The following is a 13,380-nucleotide window of genomic DNA, read 5'->3' on the forward strand; positions in this document are numbered from 1 at the left end:
CAGTCATTCAGTAGTGTGAGTGTTACAAACTGATGTAGAGGCCTCGTTTACACTGATGAATATTAGTTTAAAGCGCACTTCAGAACAAAAATGATCCACATCCACACTGGTGTTTGGACGAGTTATAAAGACTTTCACCTCCTCACAGTTGTCATGAAGGGTATTATCAGCTATACACACCAACACTACTGTTTGTACCAGACTGTAAACACCTTCTTTGCTGCTGTAAAGTTGGTCAGTTTAACATGGGAGTCTCTGAGGATTTGCTCCATGTTGTAGCCGGCCCCCAGTGGCCAGTTCATGAACTGCAGTTTCAGCCATTCTGCATTAGCTTCATGAGGGAGGGCAGGAGGGAAGAAGCCACTACAGTAACTAAAACACAATTTAAATGGAGTCTCGATGGAACCTAACACAACTGCTCACTAGAAACACATATGAACACAATAACAGTCTCTGAAACACACGATAATATCAGAAAACACAGGGGTAAAACGTCACACTCACCCGTCACCACACCTGTGCCAGACGACGCCACACCTTTACGATTGTGCGCCTCACAGGAGAACGAGCTGGTTTTATTCAGACCTGTCCAGGAGAAAAACACCACGCTTGAGGAAAACACATCAAGAAAATGATCAAATATAGTGCTGTGCTGTGCTGTGCTGTGCTGTGCTGTGCTGGGCTGTGCTGTGCTGTGCTGTGCTGTGCTGGGCTGGGCTGTGCTGTGCTGTGCTGTGCTGGGCTGTGCTGTGCTGTGCTGGGCTGTGCTGTGCTGTGCTGTGCTGTGCTGTGCTGTGCTGTGCTGTGCTGTGCTGTGTTGTGCTGTGTTGTGCTGTGCTGTGCTGTGTTGTGCTGTGCTGTGCTGTGCTGTGCTGTGTTGTGTTGTGCTGTGTTGTGCTGTGCTGGGCTGTGTTGTGTTGTGTTGTGCTGTGTTGTGCTGTGCTGTGTTGTGCTGTGTTGTGTTTGAGAACGGGCATGAAGAAGTGAAGAACTAAAAAGAGCTGATTTGAAAATAGCCAGTTCTGCTTTCATTAAAACACACTGAGAAGTGAACACACACACACACACACACACACACACACACACACACACACACACACACACACACACACACACACACACACACACACACACACGCTGACATTCACACAGGCATGTCCAATGAAGGCTTTCTTCTCTCCCTGCATTCTTCACACATTCAGGGAAAATAAGGCCTGTGTGGTGTGTGTCACTGAGGAACACTGGCAGTGCATTGAGGAGAGACCACAGGAGTTCAGCATCAGGGGTCAGCAGAGCACATTCTGATGGACACCACTGTGTGTGTGTGGGGGGGGGGGGGGGGTCTGTATGTGTCTGTGTGTGAGTCAGACAGTGATTGTGTGTTTCTGTGTGTGTTTGTGTTTCTATGTGTGTGTGTGTGTGTCTGTGTGTGCATGTTAGTACACATGTTAGTCAGCACGAGCAGTTTCGGTTCACTCCGTTTCCTTCCCTAAACCCTCTTCTGTCTTCATCAGCACATGTTCCAGATAACCCAGAGCTTATCTAAAGGCATGAATTTCTCAATCAAACACACTTCTGCTATACAACACAACACTGACGGAAGGTCACTGTAAGACAACACACTTTCCCACAATACAGAGGAGATACAGCTCGAGTCTACCCTGCTGAAGAGCCTGATCTCCATCATGAGGCAGTGTAGGAACCGGCTGTGTGTGTGTGTGTGTGTGTGTGTGTGTGTGTGTGTGTCTGTGTTTTCACTCATCTTCTAGATGCTGGTTTGTGCTTTTCCACTTATAATCCACTAGATAGGATTCAGTCTAGATGCATGGAGGTGTAACAGCACAGCTCTCCTCAAACTGACAGTGATATAGTTGGTGAAAGCTCTGAGTGTAACCGTGAGCAATGCAGCAAGCAGCTCAATGAAGTGTTGTGGAGACAGAATGAAGGTTATGAACGGAAAGAGCTGTTGTTTGAGTTCCTGAATGTGTGTGTGTGTGTGTGTGTGTGTGTGTGTGTGAGTCAGTGAATGTGTGTGTAAAGCAGAAGCGCCTCATTCCTGAGCTGTGAATACACCACTAATGGTCAGTTCTGCAGCATGAGTCAAAGCCTCCCTCTCCCTCTCCCTCTCCTCTCTCTCTCTCTCTCTCTCTCTCTCCCTCTCTCTCTCTCTCTCTCTCTCTCTCTCTCTCAGTACAGCTGGATCAACAACACAGGCTGAATGTGGCTGCTTTTCAAAGTCCTCCTCCTTCTCTTTCTCCTCCTCTCTGCATTTTTCCTCTTCTTTTTCTTCCCGTCCGGCTTTCCTCTCATCTCCTGCTGCTCTTTCACCAGAAAGCAAAGGCCAGCATCTCAAAGGATGATTCCTGTCTGGAAAACTGCCAGACAGTCGGCCTGCTCCACAGAGTCTGTCCCTCTGCGTGTGACCCGTCTCCCAGAAAACTCTGACTACAGGAGCAGGTCCATGCAGCAGCACATTTAACCCATTCGAGAACACGTAACAGTGCTGATGGGAGTTCTGCAGATATCAGCTGTGTCCACTCATTCACTCATTCAACTTGTTCACTCATTCACTAATCCCTATATAGTGTATGGCAGCTGAGTGGACTACATAGTGAAATGTGTGGTCATTCCCACTCACTGGGCATGCTCAGATTTTGTAGCCACTCATTCTTGTCCTCTGCCGATTGTGTAATGATCATATGATCGGGGCTTGACCAATCAGGAACCTATAGGCAATATTCCTGAAGACCAATCAGAGAGTGATTTTGGATAGCTGAAAGTCTGTTTCAGTCTGACTATACAGAAACAGAGCTCCAGCATTTCCAAACTAAAACAGGGTCTTCAGAGTTTCCAAAGTGTTGCTTGTCAAGGGTCAAAGATGCTGGTGTAGTGTAGATGCCAGGCATAACCATAACTAAACTCGCATCAATCTGTTGTCTGCTGTTTATCCAGGATCATGTCTTGGGGACAGCGGGGGACTAGCAGACTGCACCTAGAAGTTCTGTCCAAAAAAATAAAAAACAGAACCGGTGACGAAGAGCAGCCCAGCTGGAGTTCCTGACTTCCTGCCGTCAACACGTGGGTTCACAAACACATGTAGGTTGGTTGGGCATACTCCCATGAAGCCTCCAGCACCCTAGTAAGGGTATAGAGCTGGTCCAATGTTCCATGGCCTGGGCGAAATCTGGATCGTTCCTCCTGAATCCGAGGATGAACCCTAACCCTAACCCCTAACCCTAACCCTAACCCTAATTAGTTGGACTCCTTCTTCAACTTAACAGGATCCCTTACTTCTGGTGTCCACCCTCGCGTTCATGGATTGCCATGGTTCCTCCTAGTCAAGCCTCTCCAGGTATCACTGTCATTACACACATGGGCTTTGGAGTCCCCCAATAGAGCAACACATTTCCCAGTCAGAGCATCTTCCAGCACCCTGCCAACCACTCCAATAAGTATAGGTCCTCTGCACTGGTGTTTGGCCCATACGCATAAACAACAGAGAGAGACCTATCCCAATCTGAACGCATAGAGAGGAGACCCCCTCAACGTAAAAGAAATTCCAGCTGTTCTTAAGAAGTTCAGCTCCAAACCCCAAACTGTGTGGAGGTAATCCCGAATATCTCTAGCTGGGGGGCAGTTTTGACAGGAAGTGAAGTTCGAGAGAGAGGGGTGAGTTGGGGGTCACACTCACTCATTACATCATCACCAGCACAGACCAATGTCAATAGAGTTCAGCAGCAGACTGATGTAAATTGCAGGTGTTGGGAGTCTGTACCTGAGATGTTGAGTGTGGAGGGCGACAGGGCCATGGGGTCGTCCAGTTCATTCAGCGGAGCCCCGTCCTGCAGCCAGATGACCCGTACCGGCTCTGGGGGACCGTGAGCCTCACATCGCAGACTCAGCGCCTCATTCGCCACCACAGACCGATGCTGAGGCTCCACGGAGAAATGAGGAAGACCTGACCCACACAGAGCCACAGTACATCAATACAGCATTCAGCAAGAGTGCCAGACGCTTAGTGTTGCTATAGCACTGTTTCCATCCAAGATAAACTTTATATCACTTAAATCATTAATAAGTCAACGTTTTTAACCAATCAGAAACAAAAGAGAACAAAAGCATCACTTCCTGCTATTACTGATATTTCTTACATCATAGGTTCTGCACTTTTTTATAGGATAAGGTTTACCCTACTCAGTTTTGTGGATGTTTTTATGCACAATGTTTTAAAATGATGCACATCTTGGTGGTTTTTAATTCAATATTCTAAAATGCACATAAACATAGGAGGATGGAAACATATGTAGTGTTAGGTTAGGCCAGACTCCAAACAGAATCAGGAGTTTCATCTCAAAGTGGATTCAAAGAGAACACTATTGACGACAGACTGAAAGAGAATCAAACCTTCTAGTTGGATATATCCCTCAGCAGAATAGGTCACATCTTGACCCGAGTAATGCGCACACTTATAGGCACCCATGTCCAAGAGTTGCACCTCCTCGATGCTGGAAGCAGAGCATGGATATCAATCAATAAATCAATAAATCAATCAATCAATCAATCAATCAATCAATCAATCAATCAATCAATCAATCAATCAATGCACCAATCAAGTCAGTGTTACGTACGTGAGTTTGCTGATGACGGTCCAGCTGTAGTCCTCTTCCAGCATCTGAATCTGGTTGGTGTCGGCGAACTCCAGTGTCCGGCCGTCCCGCAACCACAGCAGGTCCAGCGGCTCCTCATCCAGCCCGAACACCTGCAGGACACACTGCAGAGACACCGGCTTCCCCAGAGACGAGGTCACGTTACCCGGACTCTCCACAAAACGCAGATCTGCACAAACACAGACACACAGCAGTCACAGTTAATACAGATCTGATCAACACTGTAAACTATATCTGCTAATGAACCGTTCCCTTATTTAGTGTGCTTTCTGTTTATCTGTGCTGGTGAATTGCATTATGGGATGTTGATCTCTGCTCTGTCCACTTTTGGTGCTGAGAATATTCAACTCTACAGTTTAACAAAGTGACTTTTATTCACATTTGAGTAGTTTAAAATAATATAATGTATAAGAAATAATAGAGAAATGAGTGTGTAGAATAGCAGTATATGTGCTGCAGTTTATGACAAGGTTTCTGTAGTGTAATATACAACACTAACACACACACACACACACACACACACACACACACACTATAGCACTGCACACTATTACACATGTGCAGAAATAATCTGCCAACAGGGTAAGTAAAATAATCTTATGTCAAAGGTGAAGGCATTCTCTGCTTGTTTAGTATTCTGCTTGTTTAAAAGAGAAACCCTCTTCATTTTGACTCATTATTTCTGAAAACAAGACTATATTTTTGCTTGTCTAGAAAATTCTTCTTGATTTAAGAGTTTTTAGATATTTGGACTAGACACTAGACACAAACTCTATGTAAGCTCAGTAGGTTTTCCAGCTTGTGTGCTAGATTCAAACTTTCATAATGGTACGGCTCACTAGGAACTGAACCCTTGGTCCTGTACACAGTGGAAAAATCCCCCAAAGTGAGCCGTACCAAGATGAATCACGCCATTAGAGCCTGTGTTTTCCTCCTCCACTTCTGCCATTTAAGGGATTTGTGTGTGTGTGTCAGAGAGATGCTCAGCTCCAGATAAACCTCTGCTCAAACCCACTGTAGGTGCAGAACGGAGTGTGTAGAGGACGTATTGACACACACCCAACACTCGTGTGTTTTCAGATGTGAAGAGTGTAAATCAGCTCTGTCACACACACTAATATGCACACTGGTTCCCTCTGCAGTGTTTCCATCTGCTGGAGAACAGAAATGCTTCACATTCCAGCCTGATAACAGCTCCGAGAGACAGCAGAGCGTATAATCCAGCATTAGCCTGTGGAGCTTCAGGGGACGCAACTTTTCCCAATGCCCAATCAGAGTGTAACATTCTGCAATCTAAGAAAACACATACAATTACAAAAAACACCAGCAAATTAAGAAAAGATGTTTATCAGTTTCACAACAAACACACAGCAAATTCTCACAACACATGCACATAGCACAGAACACAACAGAAATGTTTCAAGGGGACCAAAAAACGTGACGGACATAACTATTCAGGTTATGACTATTTAGGCAAATAATGTACAAAAGCCAAAGGAATGGTGTGATTAGGATGTTAAAATGAACAAAAAAACATTAGTCACAGCACAATAAACAAATCCCAGCCAGGTCCGTCACATTTTTGGGTCCCCTTGAAACATGTCCGTTGGGTTCCCTACTATTCACGTATGATCTGAGAATGTGCAACATCTATGCTGTCAAACCAATTATATGCCGGTGTTTCTTGTAATGGTATGTCTCAGCTCATCATAAAAAAGGAACGGCTGGCGTAAAACTGACATTTCCACACAGTGTTGAGATCCCGAAGTGCAAGTATTTTGAAACACTGCAGCGAAGCATGATCCGAAACACCCAGATCATGTGACTAAAGCGATTTAAAGCATTGATCATTGGACGTTTCGAGACCTGGTGAATCTGCATTTGATTGACAGGGTCGAAAAAAACTCTATCCTCAATTTTTCTTTGCTGAAGCTGTTCCAGAGCAATACATAAAAATGACCACTGGGTGTCACTGTAGAGACGAGATTCAAAACGTTTCGAAGCTTCGACACATTTGCTTCCACTCCTTTAGTGTTACATGAAGCCTCGCTCTGCCCACCACTGCCGTAAGCTCTCGAAATCGAAATTACAAAAACGGTGTCCTTGGCTGAAGTAGATCACTCAGTAAATGGAGGAGGAATCTATGATGTGTAATGGTTTTAGGTGTTTTTAATGTGTCATTTGTCCTGTAAACTTGGTCTTAGGGATGCACTGATCCCGATATTTGGATCAGATAGCGGTTCGATACCACATATTTTCATTGGATCAGGTATCGGCCAGCTGGTACCGATCCAAATCCGATCTTGCGTGTGCACTATATTCTGTGTTTATAAACCAACAAAAGCTATGAAGGTAGCTCATTATAGGGTCTATCATGTAGGCCTACTATATCCCAAATGTTCTGAAGCCATTCTATAGTTTAATGTGAAGCACAGATGAATATTCACATGTTTAAACTCATGTTCAGTTCAGCACTTCCCGCCGCTGCATCTGTCAATCATTCTCCATTCATTCACAATTTAAACTGTGTGTGGCGTTCATGACAACTCGAAACTCTCTCTCCAACACTATTTGTTCACTGCTGTTTCTAAATCATGTTGTGCTGTGTGGGTTAGATCAGATCACAATCACGACACTGCAGTAGAGAGGGTTATTACCTGCTCTTCACACACACAGTGGGTCTACCTGAAACTATAAATGAGAAAAGGCTCAATAATACACTGGACAGATCCTCAACGCACTGTTTTCTTCTCTTTGTGCTGCTCAGTTTTGGAAGTGTCCGCAGATACCGGAGGGCTGCGCGCTGTCTCAGTGATGCATCAAGTGCTTCATTCACACACCGGCTGCGCAGACGTGACATACGCCGCTCCATAAGATTATTCCCACAATGAGTTTCTGTTCTCTCATCTCTCTGACTGAGTTTATTCCTCTGGGGTGAATACTTTCAGTGCTGTGAATAGTTTGTAAAGTCTGGCTCATCATGGTCAGAGTAGTTGATTAAATGAATAAAAGTGAAACTGACGGCGCATTGTGGATTAACAGAAAATGATTTAGTCTAATATAGTCTACTCTGAAACTGTGAACATTTCACTGTCATTTTATTTATATCAATGTTCTAACAGACCAGCTTGTGTTTTGGTGCTGAATTAATAAAATAATAAATAAACATCTACAAGAGTCACATCACAGCATCCGCAGTGTCGAGTTTGACCATAATAGGTCTGTTTTACAGAGCATTTTAGGAGAGTTTGGGCACAAGAGTTTATGGCTTTTGGAGGTGTAACAACGATTAACCCAATTTAATTATTTTACATTATTTTACAAGAATATTATGATCTTCCTGATTAAAAGCTAGAGTATTCCTCTTCCCCATTGTCAGAGTATTCTGCTTGATTTGGGGAAATCTTCATTTTGGCTCATTGTTTCTGAACACAACACAGTATTTGTGCTTCTCTAGATGCTTCTGGATTTAAGTTTAGGTTTTTGGAAAAGCTTTATTTGCGTTGTGATTATTGGTTGTGTGTACCTGAACACTGTTAGAATGTTAAATAGAGTACTTTTCTATTTCACAGGAGTGGCCTGGCCAAAATGAGCAGCAAGACCAAGTTTAAAGATTGAAGCCATCTGGTGAAACTGTGTTCATATCACAGCGTATATGACAGAGATATGGCAATATCAGGTTTCTCCAGTAAGGTGTAGTCCAGACCAGAGGAGATGTGTTTGTGTTCTTCTGTTTGATGAATCCCTCAGATGGATCATATCTCCATCTTCTTGCTCAGACGTTGTGAGAGTTGTTCAACACTCTGTCTGTTAGTAATGAAACAAACCCGTCTGACATCTGTCATCTAAACAAACACTACTTTAATATTAATATTATTTTATTTTACACTGTTCACAGATAGGATTGTGCTTTAGATGCCACCTAGTGTACAGGTGTGGATTCATTCTGTGCACAAACTCTCACAGTGCATTGTGGGTATTTTCCCTCTGTTGAGTGTGCGTGGGTGGTAGACTGTTCGGTCCCATGTGGAACCTGTTTGTTGTGGGACTGTTTTGTGATTTGCAGGGTCTGCATGATTACAGATTTGTGGGTTGGTCATCTCACCTGAGACCCATTATGTGGTGCCTATAAAGAGTCCAATGTTTGACATGAGAAGACAGCTCGGTTAGCCGATGCTTTTCATTATTTTAGTTTGCTTTGGATCATGAGCTCAGTTCACTACCATGCACACGCTTTTCCCTACACTGGCTTCCATTTCTGCTGACTTTGATTGCTTTTGTTAATTATGCTTTTGTGTTAATAAATCATTTCTCTTTGCAGTTGACCTGGCCCATATTGTCTCTCCAATCTTACAATTTTGAGTCGCTTGTAACAGACTCAGTATTGCAGTGCATTGTGGGATTGATTGAGTGCTCTTTAGAGTGTCCACTATGGTCCTGGACAACACTGCAAATGGCTGCTCCCTCAACTAGTGCACTATTAAGACTATAGGGGTGATGTCAGATACAGCCGAGTTTTGGGTTTTCTCAGAGCTGTCATTGGCTGATCCAACCCTTAACCTTTGACCCCGAATGAGCTGGTCTGACCTGCCATCCCTCATCCGCTCCACAAACATGCAGAAACACCGACTCACACACACACACTACAGCTCACAGATACAGAACATTTCTCAGAGCGTCTCCTCAGGTGCAGAGATACACAAACACAGGCCGACTTCACACAGAGAACACACACAGTCACACACACTACACTCGCAGGCTGATGTTTAAAGCAGGACATTAAATCCTCCAGTCGTGGAGAGTCTGTTCCTGTATATAACTGTAGTGGATTTGAGCTGCGATAGATAATATAAACATCTCCAGCTTAGAGAACACACAAGTCCACTATTAACTACAGCACTCCTGCCTCAACACACTCCATCAACAGCTCACAGAGAATTAATGATCACCACACTGTAAAACAAGCGAGTCTTACTCAGAGTGTGTGTGTGTGTGTGTGTGTGTGTGTTGATCCTACTCAAAATATCCTGAACTTCATAAACCAGTCAGCATTTCCCAGACTAGTGAAAATACAGTCTTGTGTTCAGAAATAAAGAGTCAGATGAAGAGTTTCTCCTTTAAACAAGCAGAATACTGTTACTCCAGAACCAGAACCAGAGTATTCAGCTCGTGTTGGACTCTCAGATGGAGTCAGAGGCTGTTTAATGCTGTTTCTCAGACTCCTGTCAAAGTCAACCATGATAGTCTCTAAACTTTACCAGCCCAGTCTAACACACACACACACACACACACACATGGCCCAATGTTTTAGTCTCCGCCAGTCTCAGCTCCTCCTTCCTGTGGTGTTTTCTCCCTCATTCGTCCCCCTGGCCCTGACTTTCTCCTTCATGGCCCCTCACACACACACACAGACACACACACTCTCTCTCCCTTATATCGGCCCCACGTTACTGTGTTTAGGCTGCCCATCTGCACAGTCTGCACGCTTTGATATGAGACTTTGATAAAGACTTACATTAAAAAATAAACCACGTCATGTCTCAGAATGTGTCCTCAGCACACACACACACACACACACACACACACACACACACGCACGCACGCACGCACGCTCGCACACACACACACACACACACACACACACACACACACACACACACACACACACACACACACACACACACACACATCTCCCGAAGGACAGAGAATGCTGAAGAAGATGCAAAAGCTGTTGCTGTAATGCTGTGTGGTTGCTATGGCGTTCTGGTGGGTTGCTAAGGTCATGCAATGTTGTGGTCGTGTAAATAATAACAGTGAGAGTAACAGAAGTGGAATAGGCGAGAGCGATCTGTGTTCACCATGTTATTAGGAAGTGTCCTGACTCGCTTCACAGTTACCTGGAAGAGTTTTCAGTCCCAAAGCCTTTCTGAGCTCTGCTTTATCCATATTCTGAATCACGAGAATATAATTTCACACAGCATAATCATATCAAAGAATACTACAGTAAAGTACCGCAGAGACTGGAGTGTTCTTCAGCCATTTAATAGTGAAGTACCTGAATTAATCTGCTGTGGTGATGCTGCAGTCACTATTGTAACACAACTACTACAGTAATACAGTTGAAGTCAGAATTATTAACCCCCTGTTTAATTTTCCCCCAGTTTCTGTTTAACAGAGAGCAGATTTCTCCAGCACATCTCTAATCATAACAGTGTTAATAACTCATCTCTAATAACTGATGTCTTTTCTCTTCACCATGATGACAGCACATAATATTAGATATTCTTCAAGACACTAGTATTCAGCTTAAAGTCACATTTACAGGCTTAACTAGGGTAATTAGGGTAAAGTTAGGGTAATTAGGCAAGTCATTGTATAACAGTGGTTTATTCTGGAGACAATCCAACACTAATATTGCTGAAGGAGCTAATAATATTGACCTTAAAATGGGTTTAAAACTATTAAAAACTGCTTTTATTCTAGCTGAAATAAAACAAATAAGACTTTCTCCAGAAGAACAAATATTAGAGGAAATACTGTGAGAAACTCCTGAATCTGTTTAACAGCACTTGGGAGATTTATAAAAAAGAAAAAAAAAATCAAAGAGGATTTAATAATTCTGACTTCAACTATATAAACAAATGAGCCAATATTGTAGTTTTAGTGTATATGGTATACAATACACTACAGTTTACTGTAGTAAACGCTAAAGTACACTATCTATTACAGTTAATCATAATATATACAATATAATATAATATAATATAATATATATATATGAACAGTTCAGGCCAAAATTAAAGTTTACTCATGATTTCCTAACCCTTGAGTGGTTCCAAACTTTTATAACGTTTTTTCTTTTTTAACATAAAAAGAAGATATTTTGAAGAATGTTAAAGACTGGTAACCACTGATTTCCACAGTAGGAACAGTAGAAAAACTAATGCTATGGAAGTCTGGTTGCAGTTTTCCAGCAAACAAACTCAAACAGGTTGTGAAGAAGTGAAGGGAGAGTAAATGACGACGGATAATTCAGTTTTGTGTAGCTTTCTAGTATTGTTTTAATGCTTTTTTATTTTACTAAAGGATGAGTTACTAAAACACATCATAATCTACATTTTATCAACTTGTCTATTGTTTATCATTTCAAAGTTTTTTCTCTCTCCTTGAAATACTTTAGATGTAAGGTGTGAATGATCGACTCTATTTCAATTATAAAGTAAATGTAAGTGCTCGAGGATTTTTTTAAGGAAGTGCAGTGATATCCAGGAGTGTCCAGGAGTGTACAGGTGTGTGTGTGTGTGTGTGTGTGTGTGTGTGTTCTGCTGTTACCCGAGTCCGCGGAGCAGCAGCGCAGAACGGCGGCGATCAGCAGCGCGCAGAGCCCGGAGCAGCGCACTCTCCAGCGGGCACAGCAGCCGCTCAGAGGCGCGGGGCCACCGTGGCTCTGCATCTTCATCATCATCTTCTTCATAATCATCGCATATCTCCACAGCCCGTGAGAGCTCAGACTGTGCTGCCAGATCAGCCCCTCCTCGGTGATAAAGTTCGTTCAGAAACAGTTAAGAAGCAGAAGAAACCCCCTCTGTAAGTCCTCAGTCCCGCATCTGTGGGAGTCCGCGTCCAGACACTCTCTGTAGCGCTTCTTTCCCCAGCTCAAAAACTTTTAGTCCTCCTGAAAGTGAGTTTGGGCTGTCGGAGAGCAAACGCGAGCACAAATGCGCTTCGGCTCGGTTTTCCAGCCAGGGTGTGTGTTATTTTTGGAAACGCGGCGCGGATTTGTGTGTCAGAGTTTCCTTTTGCCTCCAAAACGGCTCTGTCCCATCAGGACTGCTTTCTTCCCCTTCACACACACAAACACACACTCACATTCCTGCAGTCCATCCTCCTCCTCCTCCTGCTGCTCCAATACACATACGCACACACACACCGCCTCACCTACTCCCTCACTACACTACACACTAATCTAAACTGAACTACACCACACTACACACTGAACTAAACCAAACGGAACAAAACTACACTGAATTAATCTAAACTACACTACACACTAATCCAAACCCAGTTTAACTAAACTACAGTACACTGCGTTAAACTACACACCGATTATGAATCACTGCAGATTATAAACCGTATCAGAGTGTTTTTAATCTTGATCTGTGACTTCCAGAATCTTTCATATGAATGTTAATGGCAGTATTAATGACTTTACTGCTCCTACATAGGGAAGGTTCATCTGTAACTCTGTTAGACTACACCACACTGTAAAAAGTTAAATATAAATATAAAATGATATGTTTATATAAATATAAGCACATTATTTCAGCTACAACTACATGAATTAATTAGTTTCCACTTAATTTATCACAGTTTTCAGTAATAAATCTGTTGGAAAGACTTTATTCTTTTAGATGTAAGAAGTTGAAGTCATCTATTTATGTTGATGCAATGAGGTGTTTTTTTCAGTGTACAAAAACATCATAAGATGGTCAGAATCACATATTAAATAGTTAAAAAATAACTATATTGTAAAACAATCGTTTTTTTGTTTGATATTAATTGTAAATATAGACTGTGTTAGATTTAAGAGCTGTGCAGGGTTTCTGCAGGTCTCACAGGTCTAATCCATGACCTCTCAGATGTATGTGGAGCTAAACACTAAGGGTTTCTCTGATGGCCAGTGGAAAAGAGTTTTCATTCAGATTGAGTTATT

At 42.9% G+C, this 13,380-nt stretch overlaps 1 protein-coding gene across 1 annotated transcript in view; it reads right to left on the minus strand.

Annotated features, from left to right (window-relative positions):
* Nucleotides 1-12,558, minus strand: part of LOC130241340 (tyrosine-protein kinase receptor UFO) — a 35,894-nt gene extending 23,336 nt beyond the window's left edge. The window contains exons 1-5 of the mRNA XM_056473049.1: nucleotides 12,000-12,558; nucleotides 4,629-4,836; nucleotides 4,405-4,505; nucleotides 3,776-3,958; nucleotides 505-585 (exon numbers count right to left, since the gene is read on the minus strand). Of these exons, the coding sequence (XP_056329024.1) occupies nucleotides 505-585; nucleotides 3,776-3,958; nucleotides 4,405-4,505; nucleotides 4,629-4,836; nucleotides 12,000-12,147 (721 nt within the window). The 5' untranslated portion in view covers nucleotides 12,148-12,558. The remainder of the gene's footprint in view (nucleotides 1-504; nucleotides 586-3,775; nucleotides 3,959-4,404; nucleotides 4,506-4,628; nucleotides 4,837-11,999) is intronic.
* Nucleotides 12,559-13,380: the final 822 nt, after the last annotated feature.

This window comes from Danio aesculapii, chromosome 15, assembly GCF_903798145.1.
Source record: "Danio aesculapii chromosome 15, fDanAes4.1, whole genome shotgun sequence".
Taxonomy (NCBI): Eukaryota; Metazoa; Chordata; class Actinopteri; order Cypriniformes; family Danionidae; genus Danio; species Danio aesculapii.